Here is a 13,052-nt window from a genome sequence, read left to right on the forward strand (position 1 = left end):
AGTGTTCCTTCCGAGTGATAAAGGTGGGATACGATGGATAGGGCCGGAGGGAGAGGTTATTATCAGTTGCTGAGGATTCTTGAATGCAAGGAGTCTCAGGCAGTCGGGCCGGGAAAAAATGTTGTCTCTGCTGACAAGAGAAGCAACTGAATAATTTCTGGTTCCCACTGTATGCAGGAGATGATGGCTCCTGAGATAGATATGAAGGCCCGAGAACCCTCTGGAGAGTGAAGAAACTAAGCCGAAGGGTTATCTGAGAAGCATTCTTAGGGGGAGGAGGAAAGGGAGGAGAAAGGAGAGCAGGAGGAGGCGGAGCCTCTTGGCCAGCATCAGCCAGTGGGAGTTGGGAAGCCTCTCCTCTTTCCCCTCCCTGTTGCCTCCACCTGGCTCCTCCCTGTGTTCGCCAAGCTCCCCTCCCCCCTTCCCCAAGGACAGTGTGCAAAGAACCCGCGGCCGAGAAGAGCTAAGACTAAAAGGCAAGAAGGGCCCTTGGGTAACGAGCCGGGGCGGGAGAGAAAGCTGAGAGCGTGGTGGAAATGAACGTGTTGGGAGGAGGCGGTGGGGAGAACTGAAAGGAGCAGCAGGGAAGAGGAGGGGTGGTGTGGCATTAGAAGTAGGAGCCTAAAGGGGGGATGGGAAGAGCAGTCATGAAAAGCCCTAGCCCCCTGGCTCCTGTCCCTCGACTTCTGCGCACAGCCCGGTACCCTGGGAATCAGGGATGGGTGGGTGGTGCTCAAACCTCATTGCCCTTGACTGCCCGACTCCCATCCTGGCACTCATCCTATTCAGATCAGTGCACCTACGATGCTGCCTCTCTGTAATTCTCTCTCCGGCGTGCTTCTCTACACACATTTTATGTGATTTTATGTTTTAAGTTTCAATGTCTTTATTTCTATGTGTGTGTCACTATGTATCTATAAAGGATGCTTATATGTGGATCTGCGTGCATTTCTGTGTCCTGTGCCTCTATAACTGCCTTGGAGATGCAGGAGAAAAATCTGAGCTTTTTTTTGCCATCAGTACTCCTAACCTTCCCCTTGTTATGGTGAATTCTCTCCTTCACAGAAGCCTCCAGGGATGGGTTTCCATCAGTGATGAGCTCCCAGAGTGAATGAGAAGGAAAAAACTCATGGGAAAAGGGATCTGCATACTCATATGTTTTGTTCTTTCCAAATTTTTGCCTTCCTATTTGCACCAGCCACTTAGTCTTTCCTTTTTTGAGAACAGTAGAAATTTGGACATGAATACTATGTAGATAGGAGAGCGTCTCTATCCACATGTGTTTATATTTCACTATTTGGCACTATATGCTTCCTTAGGTCCTATTTGTATCTGTATATGTTAGAAGATACAGAGACTATGGAGCTGTATCTAAACATTTAAAACTATTCATATATTTATATGCATTTCGTGTTGTTTATCAGTTCATTAACGCTTACAACAAGTATTTATTGAACTCCTGTTATGTATATAGACGTTGCTAGGCTTCGGTAGGCTGTGGGAGGGTTTTTAAAAATGAACATGATCCCTCCCTGAAAGAGTTTTCAGTCTAGTTAGGGACAATGACTTTAGCAATCTTCTGTTCCAGAGGTCTGCAGACTTTTTCTGTAAAAGGCCGGATGATAAATATTTTAAGCTTTGCAGGCTACCCAGTCTTTGCAGCAATAATTACTCTGCTCTTGTGGCACAAAAGCAGCCATAGATAATAGATCAAAGAATGGGAGTGGTATGGACACAGAGGTTTGAATTTCATAGGATTTTCACCTGTCATGAAAATTTTTTCCCCCAACCATTTAAAAACTTAAAAGCCTTTCTTAGTTTGCTGCCATACCAAACCATGAGAAGGGCTAGATTTGGCTGGTGGGCTGTAATTTGCTGACCCCTGAGCTAGTCTAACTTTCTTTTCAATACATAATAAGCACTTAAAATACTACATAAAGTAGTAATTAAGTGCTATATAAATGATCCAGTTCCAGACAACATGTGATTAGAGGAGGTCCAAAAAGAAGCCCTTCTTGACCTGTGGTAATCAGTGAATGCTTAGTAGGTTTAATAACGGTGCGACTAGAACTTAAGTCTTAAGTGGTGGAATGGGGTATTGATCTGTGGAAAAGACCCACAGGTCAATAAAGAATTGAATGGCCTTCTGGAAAAGGAATGCAGTGTTCCCAAGCACAAAAGTGGGGAGGAGAAAGTAATGTTCAAGTGATAACAGAATAGAGAATTCGTGGGAACAAAGGTTCAAACTTTAGGCAAGGGCTAGATCATGGATGCCAACCCAAGAAGTTTGGAATTTATCTGTCAGCACTGATTATATGAAGTTATGTCTATGAATCTGTGTCTCTCAACCTTATGTGCATTTGTGTATGTACGTCTTCATGGTTGTACTATTCATATATTTTTTTGGGCATGTGCATGGATCTATCTGTTTACGTGACCTATGTCTTTATCAGCAGGTGCCCTGATTTCCCCAGATTCACAGCAGAAACATGAGCTGTGCTTAAAGGTCATCAGCCCTTTTCATGTGAATGAATCCTCTTTCCACCGAGGCCTCAGGGGTCTATGACCTTCTCATGGAAGTTCAGCTTGTGTCTCTAATAGAGTGGAGAAGGGAAATAGAAGGGAGGGAGACAAGTCTGGGAAGGCTATATAAAAAGGATAGCATTTTGTGGTTGGCAGTTCAGGTGGAAAGAGAAAGCAGTGAGGATAGAAAAGAAGAGATGGACAAGGGATGATAAGAAAGGAGAATAATAGGATTTGGTAACTTTTGATTCTGAGAATAAGGAGGAGATAAAATTTTTAAAACAACAGATTTGAGCCTGGATAACTGGAAGAGTGATGATTTCATTGGCATTTTGTGGATACAAAGTATGTCTTGTAGGTTTAATAGCAGTGCGTTTGAGAGAGATAAGTCCTAAGGACAAAAAAATACGAAGGTGTCCACATGGCATGTGTACATATCTGTGTATATGTGACAGGGATTTTTGTGTTACTCTTCTCATTTGATAGGATGTAGTGTGAGGGGCAAGGCCTGAAAACAAAGGGTCAAGAGAGGCTCAGAAGGCAGAGAGAGCGGGCATGGGGAAAGCCATAGAAAGTCTTTAACCATTCCTGACCCTGACACTATTAACTTGCCGAAGCTCTAGTGTCTTTATAGACTCAATCTCCAGTTCCAACTTAGCCCAATTTCATAACACCCAACTCTAATCTTAACCATAACTCAACTACCCTTGCATTTTTGCTTCCACTTGCTGGTTCTCATCTGATTTCTGTCCTCTGCAACAGTCCTTCCTTTCATTAAAAAGGAGGAATCCTTGAAGCTAACTTTCCTCCTTCCTTTTTCATTCCTATTTAGTCAACTGCCCTTCTCCTTGACTTTTGCTTATTATCCAAATAAGCTCCAATTAGGGTGGAAGGGATTAGCCAGGACTTTTGCAGTCTTGGGCTTGATTACTGTGACATTTCAGTTTGTCACTCTGTGAGGGTGGGGCTCCCCTCAAGTTCTCTGGCTGCACAGCCCAGACTTAGTATAGTGGGAGAGCCTGACTGAGGTGGCTCTATCCAGTCGAACAGCCATTTCCAGAGCTTGTAGCACCTTGATCCAGCTGTGTCTTAACTGAACATTCTCTTGAATTCTAGAGTGGATCATGACCCATGAAGAGCATCATGCAGCCAGAACCCTGGGGATCGGCAAAGCCATTGCCGTGTTAACCTCTGGTGGAGATGCCCAAGGTAAGGAGGGCCCTGCTTGGTTAGTGACAAAAAGACATGGCAAATAGGGCCCCTTTAGTTTCTTGACTCCCCTTAACCTGTAGAACAGAATTATCCTCCTTAATATCCTCTTGCTGTAGATTCACACTGGAATATTCTGGGCTTTCCTAAAAATCTTTCGGGTCTAAGTCTTCAAGTGCTTTGGATTCTATTTGCTCTACTTTTATTTATCCACATCTTCACAAAACTTTCCGTTTCTCTGAAGATGTGGGATGGTTTTGGTCCTTTGATACCTGGTGTTTTCTCAGACATTGGAAAGAAAGAGACTAAAGAGATAAAATAGTTGAGATGGCAATAGGTGGATTCACTACAAGTACATTGGAAATGATGGGAAAGGGGGAGACCTAGAAATGGTATTTGGTGAGCCCCAGCTAGATCTTCAGGATCAATTCTGATATCTACAGAACCTGCTCTGACCAGAGTCAGGCACCCCACTCTTACAGCTCATATCCTACTAGACACAGGTCTACTTCACTCCCTGTTTTCCCTGGCCTTTCCTCCTCTTCCATCCCTTTAGCCTGTGAACATGCAGAATAGCAGCAGTTATTCAGTACAGATCCATGGTGAGGGTGGGCAGGTGGGCAGAAAGCCAGAGAGAACCCATTTCCGGGTTGAGTCTAAGAAACCCGGGACTCAGAAGAATCAGGTATATGGAAAATTGAATTGGGAGATAGGGGATGTGTGATTTATTTTACTTTTTATCTCCTTTGATGATTTTGTATATTCTAATTTATAATACGTTGAAGAGAGGCAGAATCTCTTTGAAAGAGATTCTAGGACACAGAGACTGAGAGAAAGAAAGAGACTATAGTAAGTCTCCCCTCCTCTCTGCACCACTTCCCCTAGGCTTTCCTAGACTTCGTGTTAAGTAGCCACTTCGTAGGGAGCCCTGTCTCATATGTTGCGAAGAAGTGGATCTCCTTTGGGAACTTACAGTTTAATGAAGAAAGATATCACACGTTACTCGAATTCTTATGGAGGGGACATAAGTAATAATAACCAAGAAGAATCCGCTTATATAATGAAATGATAGCTCCCGGTTGGATTAACCAGGGGAAACGTCTCAGAGAAGATAGATTTCAGGAAATAGAACTCTTCATTCAGCTCAGGTGCTTAGAACAGTGCCTGGTACATAGTAAGTACTCAATAAGTATATTACTAATTAAATAGAAAGTGAACTATGGAGCATCGGCTGTATACCAAGCAGGATGGTAGGCACTAAGGATACATTAATGAAAAAGTCACATGTTGTCTTTGCCCTTAGGGTCCTTTTTATTCTTAAAGCTGGACTTTAAGTGTACTTTAAACTAATGTTCATTTAATTGTAATTGTAATAGACATTATGAATAGGAAAATGCTATAATGAGGAAGCTGAAGAAGGAAGGCGCAGAGGCCAGATTAGGAATGCAGAGCCCTAGTTGAGGCTGTAGAGACTACTGACCTGGCATCTGTTGCTTCTCTCTTCTCTCCTGGAAAGAATTCCATGTTAATACCGAGTTTTACAACATAAACTCTGAGTGTTGATCCTAAAACCTTGGTAAGATGGCCTATGGAATTGGACTGTCAGATTAGGAGAAGCAAGAACCTACTATAAAATCCAAATGAGCAAAACAGAGTTATAAAATTATGAAAAGAAAGGGCTCTTTGGGAAGGGAAAGAGGTAAAAAAACAAAAAGAAGAAAAAGGCCTAGGATTTAACTCGGGTCTAAGAGCAGCAGAGCCCTTCCAGCTTCTGATCCTGAGCAGGGGGACCCTCATGTTACAGAGATGATGACCACCTTGCATTAAGAGAAGGATCATCTTCCGCGGAGGGAAGGTCTGTTGATGAGCTGATTTTTTGGAGGGACCAGCTGGAACAAGGCCTATGGGATTTGGTGACAGACACAGTGTACCCAGGGAGATAGACTACCATGTGTCCACATAACATCACAGGTGCATGCTAGTAGGGACTGAGAGTGGTAGAGGGTAAAATTCTAGGGAGGTGAGGAAGCAAAGCAGAAAATTCAAAAGAGAGCTAAGAGGTCCCGACTGAAGGAGCAACTCAAAAACAAAAGCAGACTACTCAGAGATAAGTTTACAGGTCCCTGGTTCTCCCAGGGAGAGAGCATAGAAATGTGTTTTCCTTAGAGGCAGTGGGCCACATGGGAAAGTGAGATTGGGATCTGTAAAGTCCATGGAGGCCACGGCTCTGTCATTCTCTGAGCTTAGCAAAGCTAATAACCTTTTAAAGTAGAGGAGTGGCCAGGAGTGAGACGTCTTGAGTTCAGAAACTAGACTGATTAGGTACCACGTCCTAACTCCCATTCCAGCCCAGCCCCACCTAAACCACACCACTTTTGGCCTTATGAAATCAGCATATTCCGCTGGAAAGGATCTCAGTTATTTGCGCTAACCCTGTGTTTTCAGAAAGGCTGTCCATTCCAAATGTATGTTCATCCTATTTTTATAGGTTTCCAAGAACAGGGATTCTATTATTCCTTTGGATCACTATTCTAGAATTTATAATTTTCAATTACGTATCCATCAGAAAGTGTGATTCACATGTAATATTTATTTCTCGCATTGGAATTAAATAATTTTTTTATTCAAAGTTCAGTAAAGGTAGAAACTTTTCAGCATCTGCTTTCAAAAAGGTAGTGACCAAGTCATTTATTACTATTTTCTGTCTCTTCTCATAGAGAACTATCGCCCATAGTTCTCTCCAAAGCTTCTTTCTGACAGACTGTAATTAGAGACTCAAAAATATATGTTGATGTTCTCCAGAGGCCCTGCCTGTACCCAGAATACCCCCTGGATGGTGCCTGTAATCTTATCCTTCATCTTGCTTCTAATAAGTCAGACAGCTGCTTATAGAGGGTTATTTAGGGCAACATGGAACAGCCAAGGAGAGCCTGGCCAGCACTGTCCTGGAGCCAGAATAGGCCAATGAAGTTGGATAGGAGAGCCCAAAGAATTACTGGGACTCCTAGCATAAGCTATCTATCTATCCTAATCTGTGATCCAGGGCAGTGGTCCCCAACTTTTTTGGCACCAGGGACCAGTGCTCCTTGAGAATCTAATGCTTGACCATCTGAGGTGGAGCTGAGGCAGTGATGCTAGCGCTAGGGAGCAGCTGCAAATACAGGTGAAGCTTTGCTCCCTCGCCCGCTGATCACTTCCTGCTGTGCAGCCCGGTTCCTAACAGGCCACGGACCAGTACCAGTCCGTGGCCCAGGGGTTGGGGACCCCTGATCTAGGGAACTAAGGGTTTGAGACACAAGTCCAGGGGCATAAAAGGGGTCCTAAAACTTGATTTCTAGGAAAACACTCAGATATCCAATTAAGAGACAGGAAGGATGACCTCTGGAGGTTGGTAGGGTTGAGGTAAGAAGGCAGAGGGAGAAGAGAAAGAATCTTCTTTCCTTGTGGAATTTTTCTTCTTCCTAATGGACTTGGCTATTTCATGCCCACCATCTGTTGTTGGCTATACATTTAAAACCTTTTAAGTCATTTGCTTTTCTTAAATCTTTTCTCCCCTACCGTTACTTAGCTCAAGAGCAGGAAACAGCATTCCAAACTATACATTTCAAGAGCATGTTTTTACCTTATTTATTAAGATTACAAATTTATACTCAAGAACCCCAGATATCCAACAGAGGATCACATAGATCTTGTGAAAGTCTAGAAAATAAACAGTAGTTTCATCTCTGTCTTGATCTTATTGAGTTGGCTTTATTCATCTTTCCGAAAGCATTGATGACTTTGTGTTGACTTTGTTCTTTTCATGCACACATTCTTTTCCTAAAGCTTTTAAAAACATCTTCCCTTCACAGATTTTTTAGTTTTGATTTCTTTAGAATTTGAGGGTGTGAACTTAGACTTTGAGCCTCCATGGGGCTTTGCCTCAGTGATGTCATGAATAAGCTTTGACATCAGTGCTCACCGATAACCTCTTGTTAAGAAGCCCAGCCCTGCAGTTTTTATCTTAGATTAATTATCAGAAGCATTTGGCACTGCTCCCACTCCTCGAAACTGTCCCCTTTGGCTTCAAAGGCATTGCTAAGTCCTGGTTCTCCTTTTGCCTTTTGTTGCTCCTTACTCATTTCCTTCATGGGACCCCTCTTCCCCTGCTCATTCCTTCAATGTTGGTCTTCCTTGCCCTTTTCCCTTCTAATTCTACATATTCTTTTGAGACAGTTTCTTCCAAGTCCACGTGGATGTCCCACAGGAACTTCAAACTCAACATTTCTAAATATGAATGTGTCATCTCCAACGCCATCTTCTCAAATCAAAACCTGCCTCTGCTCAGTTAATTACACCATAGTCTTACCCTTTGTGGAAGTCAGGCATGGACATTTCCTTCTTTCTCTCCAAAACTTTGAAATCTAATCACATTGCTGATTAGATATAAGTCCCGTTGCTTCTGTTTCCTAGATGTCTCCTGTCCAGTATCCCTGTTTTTTTCTGAATGTCATTCTCCCAGTCTAGGCCCTCATCATTTTTTTTTTTTTTTTTTTTTTTGTCTAGGCTGCCTGATAGCCATCTAATTCTAGTGTCACCTCTTTTAATTTGTCCTCCAAACTGATTGTCCAAGTGACCTTTTGATACGTATATCTCATCCTGTCCCTCCACTCTCAAAATCCTTCAGCAATTCTCCGTGGTCTACAACTTTTTTTTTTGTTAGATCACAGACCTCTTTAAGAATCAAATGAAAGCTGCAGACCTTCTCCCAAGAGAAATGCCCATGCCCACAAAACCATCACCCATGGATTCTTAGTCAAACACTAGCCCATAGAATAAAAGCCAGACTTTTTTTGTGTGGCACCTAGGTGCCTGTCCACCTGTGTGGCTTTATCTCTCACCACTTTCTATCTTATATTTTATTTCTTATAATACTAAATTACCCAAGGTTATTTCTTGACACTCATCTTTATTTGTGCTATTATCCCTGCCTAGAATACTTTTCCCCATGTTGTTCACCTGACAAAAAGATTTAAAAGGAAATTGTCCTTTAAGTCTCAAGACAATGACATGCTCCTTCTCCTTGTTCCTACTCTACTTTGTACAAATCTTCAGAGGGATCCATATTATCATGATGTTATGATTCTTCACAGGTCTTGAGGACCATTACCAAGTCTTTTATGTCTGTATCCCCAGCGCCTACATCATGCCGAGAACATGATAGGTATTCAGTAAATATTTGTTTAATGAGTGAATGGACCATTGATTTGATTTGTAGCTTATAGCCATGTTATACCAACCTTTGTTAGCCTGAAAAAAAAGAAAACAAAACAAAACCCAAAACACAAACAGACATTGTAGTCTTTTTTGATTCTATTCCTTTCCAGATAGCTTTGGATTATATTAGTTCATGATTTTAGTCTGGTGCTGCAGATTTTTCCAATTACTGGATTCTCTCATGCTCACTTGTAGATGATATTTCCCCAGGGAGGGTTAAAGACTATGTGAATAGATTTTAGATTGAAATAAAAATATCACTGGTGTTATCTTGAATGCTTCACAAGAAGTTGATCTCTTATAGCTCTAAGATTCCTTGAACGTCGCCATGAGCCTCTCCGCACATTACAATCAAGAGAATCTCAACTATGTGGTACACATTGGAACATATACCAACTCTAATGGTATTAAAAAGTTGTGTATGTGTGGAGACTGGTAGAATCCACCAGCCAGTAATGGGTGTACTCATAAACAGATTGTGACTGACTGGTCAGGTCACTGAGTCTCAGAGAGTCATGTCTTTGTCCTGAAAAACCTACCAAAGCTGGACGGCTAGATTCAGTGCACAAGGCAAGGAAAAGCCTTGTACAGCCATTGGGATTAGGGGGGCATAACATGGAAGTCAGTGTTAGTTTAGGCATTTAGGTCTTAGATTCAAATCTGAGTTTTGTAAGAGTACTAGCTTTGTGACCTTGAACTCTTTGCACCGCAGTTTCCAAATATGTAAAATGGAGGCAACTCCATGGTCGCAGGTGGAATTGAAAGAGATGATGTTTGACACTTTTCAGCATCTAACACAATAAACATTCAAGGTTATTGATTGCCCTGGCAAGGAAAAATTTTAGGAAAGGTGGGATTTGGGGGTGGGGGAAGGGAGATGAACTGGGGCATCTGGAGCTACATTAACATTGAATGCAGTAATTCATGTTAATGGAGAGGCCAGAAGACTTGAAAGAGAAGAGCATTCTAGATTCAGAGAAAAGCCTAAGGAAAGCACTGTTCCATATCTTAGAGTCTAGGACTGCTTTTCTTAGGAGTAACCTCTTCCTGACTTCTTTCTTTCCTCCTTGCAGGTATGAATGCTGCTGTCAGAGCTGTGGTTCGAGTCGGTATCTTTACTGGTGCCCGTGTCTTCTTTGTCCATGAGGTTGGTCCTCTACTTTGTTTTCCTCATTCTTTCTCTGTTGTCCGCTTAACCTGTTCCTTCCCTCTCCCCTCTCCTTTCTCTTTCCTTACTTCCCAGTTACATTGTTATGTCTGATTTGCCTTGGCTCCCTACCTACCTACCTACTTGAGTCACTCCTCCCTGCTCTTGGCTCCAGTAATGATGGTGGTACCCGGGGATCGACACACTAGGTCCTCATGTTGCCTGTTCAATTTAAAGGAAAAAGTGACTGTGTTCCTTCCACCTTCCCTAAAACAGAGAGAGAAGCTAAAATGAATTAGTATTTCACAGCAAATTGAGTATAATCTGGAGATAGAGCCTTAGGAATGAAGAGTCTCATTAGGTTTCTGGAGTTTGCCTAACTTTCTGAGGTTCTAACTCCTCTTTGGTTTCCTTCTTTCCGTTCCTTCTCATTCTTTGTCCACCCATCTTTCCTTAAGGTCTATTTGCCTTTCTGCTCTCAATTTTTTTAGTCTCTTGTCTTTTCAAGTTGCATTCCTCTCCCTCTTTCCTCCCTCCCTGGCTCCCTCCAGGATCTCCATCTCTTTTCCTCTGTTGTTACCAAAACCTTCTGTTATATAGTTTTTCTGGGAAGTGCATTGGAGGAAATGGGATGAGCTAAGAACAAGAGGAATTAAGATTAAGATTTAGGAAAGAATGGGAGAAACTGAAAGAAGGTATCGAAAAAGTTAGGATTGCCTTCCCTGGACTGTGTTAAATGTGATAGTCTCGCAAGCATCCAGGAATCAGTAATGGGAGGAAGTGACTTGATTATCAGAGAACCTCTTGCCCGGGATCCTGTCTTAATCCTGGGAGTTAAGGGGGAAACCTAACAGAGGCTGAATGGGTATAATGTGCCCCACAGGGTTATCAAGGCCTGGTGGATGGTGGAGAGCACATCAGGGAAGCCACCTGGGAGAGCGTTTCAATGATGCTTCAGCTGGTATGTTCCAGAGGACTCCAATCCTGTGTTTGTGCTGTTCTCATGTGTCACCCCATTCTGGTTTGGGCTTGTGGTTTCCCAGATTCCTTGCCATGTTTGATGGGAAGGGATTCAGTGACAGGTCAGGGGCTATATTTGCCCTTTACTCTTTGCATTTGCAAATATCACCTGGTTTCTTGGAGCAGGATAAGGAGAGGGGATGTGATCACAGGACGGTTTGCTCTTTATATAAAGGTCATGGACAAGACTTGGAGAACTGGCACATAAGCATGTCCTTCTCTGGGGTCACGGGGAAGGTCTGGCCCTGAAAATAACCATACCAGAGGACTGGAGCCAGAGCCAGAAGTAGAGCTAAAATCTGCCAGTCCTCATGTGATGGTGATGAGGTGATCTGAAGCCAGGCCATTTAAGGAAGGAAAGAACCCACAGAGCTTTTCAGAGTTCCAAAAAGAAGAACCCGAGAATATCCTGATCATATCTACAACCCTTTTTGCTACTTTCTCTAAGTCATGATATAGCCATTTTCTGATTTTCTGAAGAGTCTACAAGTTACATTTGTATCCCCATTCTTTACCTCAGTCCCCTACAACTCCACAGGCAGAAATTTAATGTGCAGCGCTTAATGAAAGTTCTATACAGATGTTCATACTGCCTTAAGTTGTTTTGGGATTGGGCCGGATTTTTCCTTGGTTCCCCCAAAGCCCTGGGTATCAGGAGCATATATGATTGTTGAAAACCCTAAGTATATTTTCTTCTCTTGGAGTATCTGTACCCAGAGCTATTTTTCCTGTGAACACCTGGGTTTTGTGGCTCTTTCCACTAGCACCATAGATCCCAAGGAGCAAGAAGAAAGATTGGCAGTGCCTGGTTACAGTTAGAAATCACAGTGTGCTGGAGAGAGAAATATATTTCACCAAGCACATGGACACAATTCAGTATTGTTGGGCCAGTAGGGAGAATTTCCAAAATCTAAAGTCCCTGCTACTTCTTACGGTTGTAAAAAGGTGTGAAAGATGGAGATTATATCAGAGGCCAAGAGGCAGGTATGGATGCCCTTGTTCTCTTTGAGGAAAATCACTTGTTGACAAAGCCTTCAAGGAAATGGGTTGATCTTAGCAGCCTTCCAAGAGGCCTAGCAGAATATAGGAATGATGCCGTGACATCCCAGCCAACGCCATTTCACTTTCCTTTAGAAGAGACAAATGACTCCTAAAGATATTAGGGAACTTCCTAGGGATCCATATTAATGGTTATGTCAGCCCATCGTAGTGTTAGAATAGGGGAAATCTTAACATGTCGAGCCCAAATTTGGCTGTGTCATCTGGTGAGCTGACTTCTACCTCTTCCTCAAAGGGAGGCACAGTGATTGGAAGTGCCCGGTGCAAGGACTTTCGGGAACGAGAGGGACGAGTCCGAGCTGCCTACAACCTTGTGAAGCTTGGGATCACCAATCTGTGTGTCATCGGGGGCGATGGCAGCCTCACTGGGGCTGACACCTTCCGCTCCGAGTGGGGTGACTTGTTGAATGACCTCCAGAAAGCGGGTGAGACATTGTTTTCATCAGTGTTTGTGTGCCTGCACACATACACCCCTTACCTGCCACTGGAGAAAATTGTTACCCAGACACAAATAGGCAGTCTTTGCCCTCCTTTTTCTGCCATTGTTTACAATTCCCCTTGGCTACAGTTCCTTCTCTCTCAGGTCATCGGCTCCTTAGGCATGTCAGGCATTTCACCCAGGGGCTCTTGGTTTGCTTCCCTTTGTCAGGTAAGATCACAGCTGAGGAGGCTAAGAAGTCCAGCTACCTGAACATCGTGGGCCTGGTTGGCTCAATTGACAATGACTTTTGTGGCACTGATATGACCATCGGCACTGACTCTGCCCTGCATCGGATCATTGAGATTGTAGATGCCATCACTACTACTGCTCAGAGGTAGGGGGTTGGGGGGAGGCAGC

General features: G+C 43.1%; 1 protein-coding gene across 3 annotated transcripts in view; it reads left to right on the forward strand.

The window, feature by feature from the left end:
* Positions 1-13,052, forward strand: part of PFKM (phosphofructokinase, muscle) — a 45,141-nt gene that overhangs the window by 21,163 nt on the left and 10,926 nt on the right. For all 3 annotated transcript variants that reach the window (XM_011368218.2, XM_023535478.1, XM_023535477.1), the window contains 5 exons: positions 3,640-3,732; positions 10,062-10,135; positions 11,019-11,096; positions 12,450-12,639; positions 12,864-13,029. In XM_011368218.2, the coding sequence (XP_011366520.1) occupies positions 3,648-3,732; positions 10,062-10,135; positions 11,019-11,096; positions 12,450-12,639; positions 12,864-13,029 (593 nt within the window). In that variant the 5' untranslated portion in view covers positions 3,640-3,647. The remainder of the gene's footprint in view (positions 1-3,639; positions 3,733-10,061; positions 10,136-11,018; positions 11,097-12,449; positions 12,640-12,863; positions 13,030-13,052) is intronic.

Source organism: Pteropus vampyrus, unplaced genomic scaffold, assembly GCF_000151845.1.
Source record: "Pteropus vampyrus isolate Shadow unplaced genomic scaffold, Pvam_2.0 Scaffold140, whole genome shotgun sequence".
NCBI classification, from domain to species: Eukaryota; Metazoa; Chordata; class Mammalia; order Chiroptera; family Pteropodidae; genus Pteropus; species Pteropus vampyrus.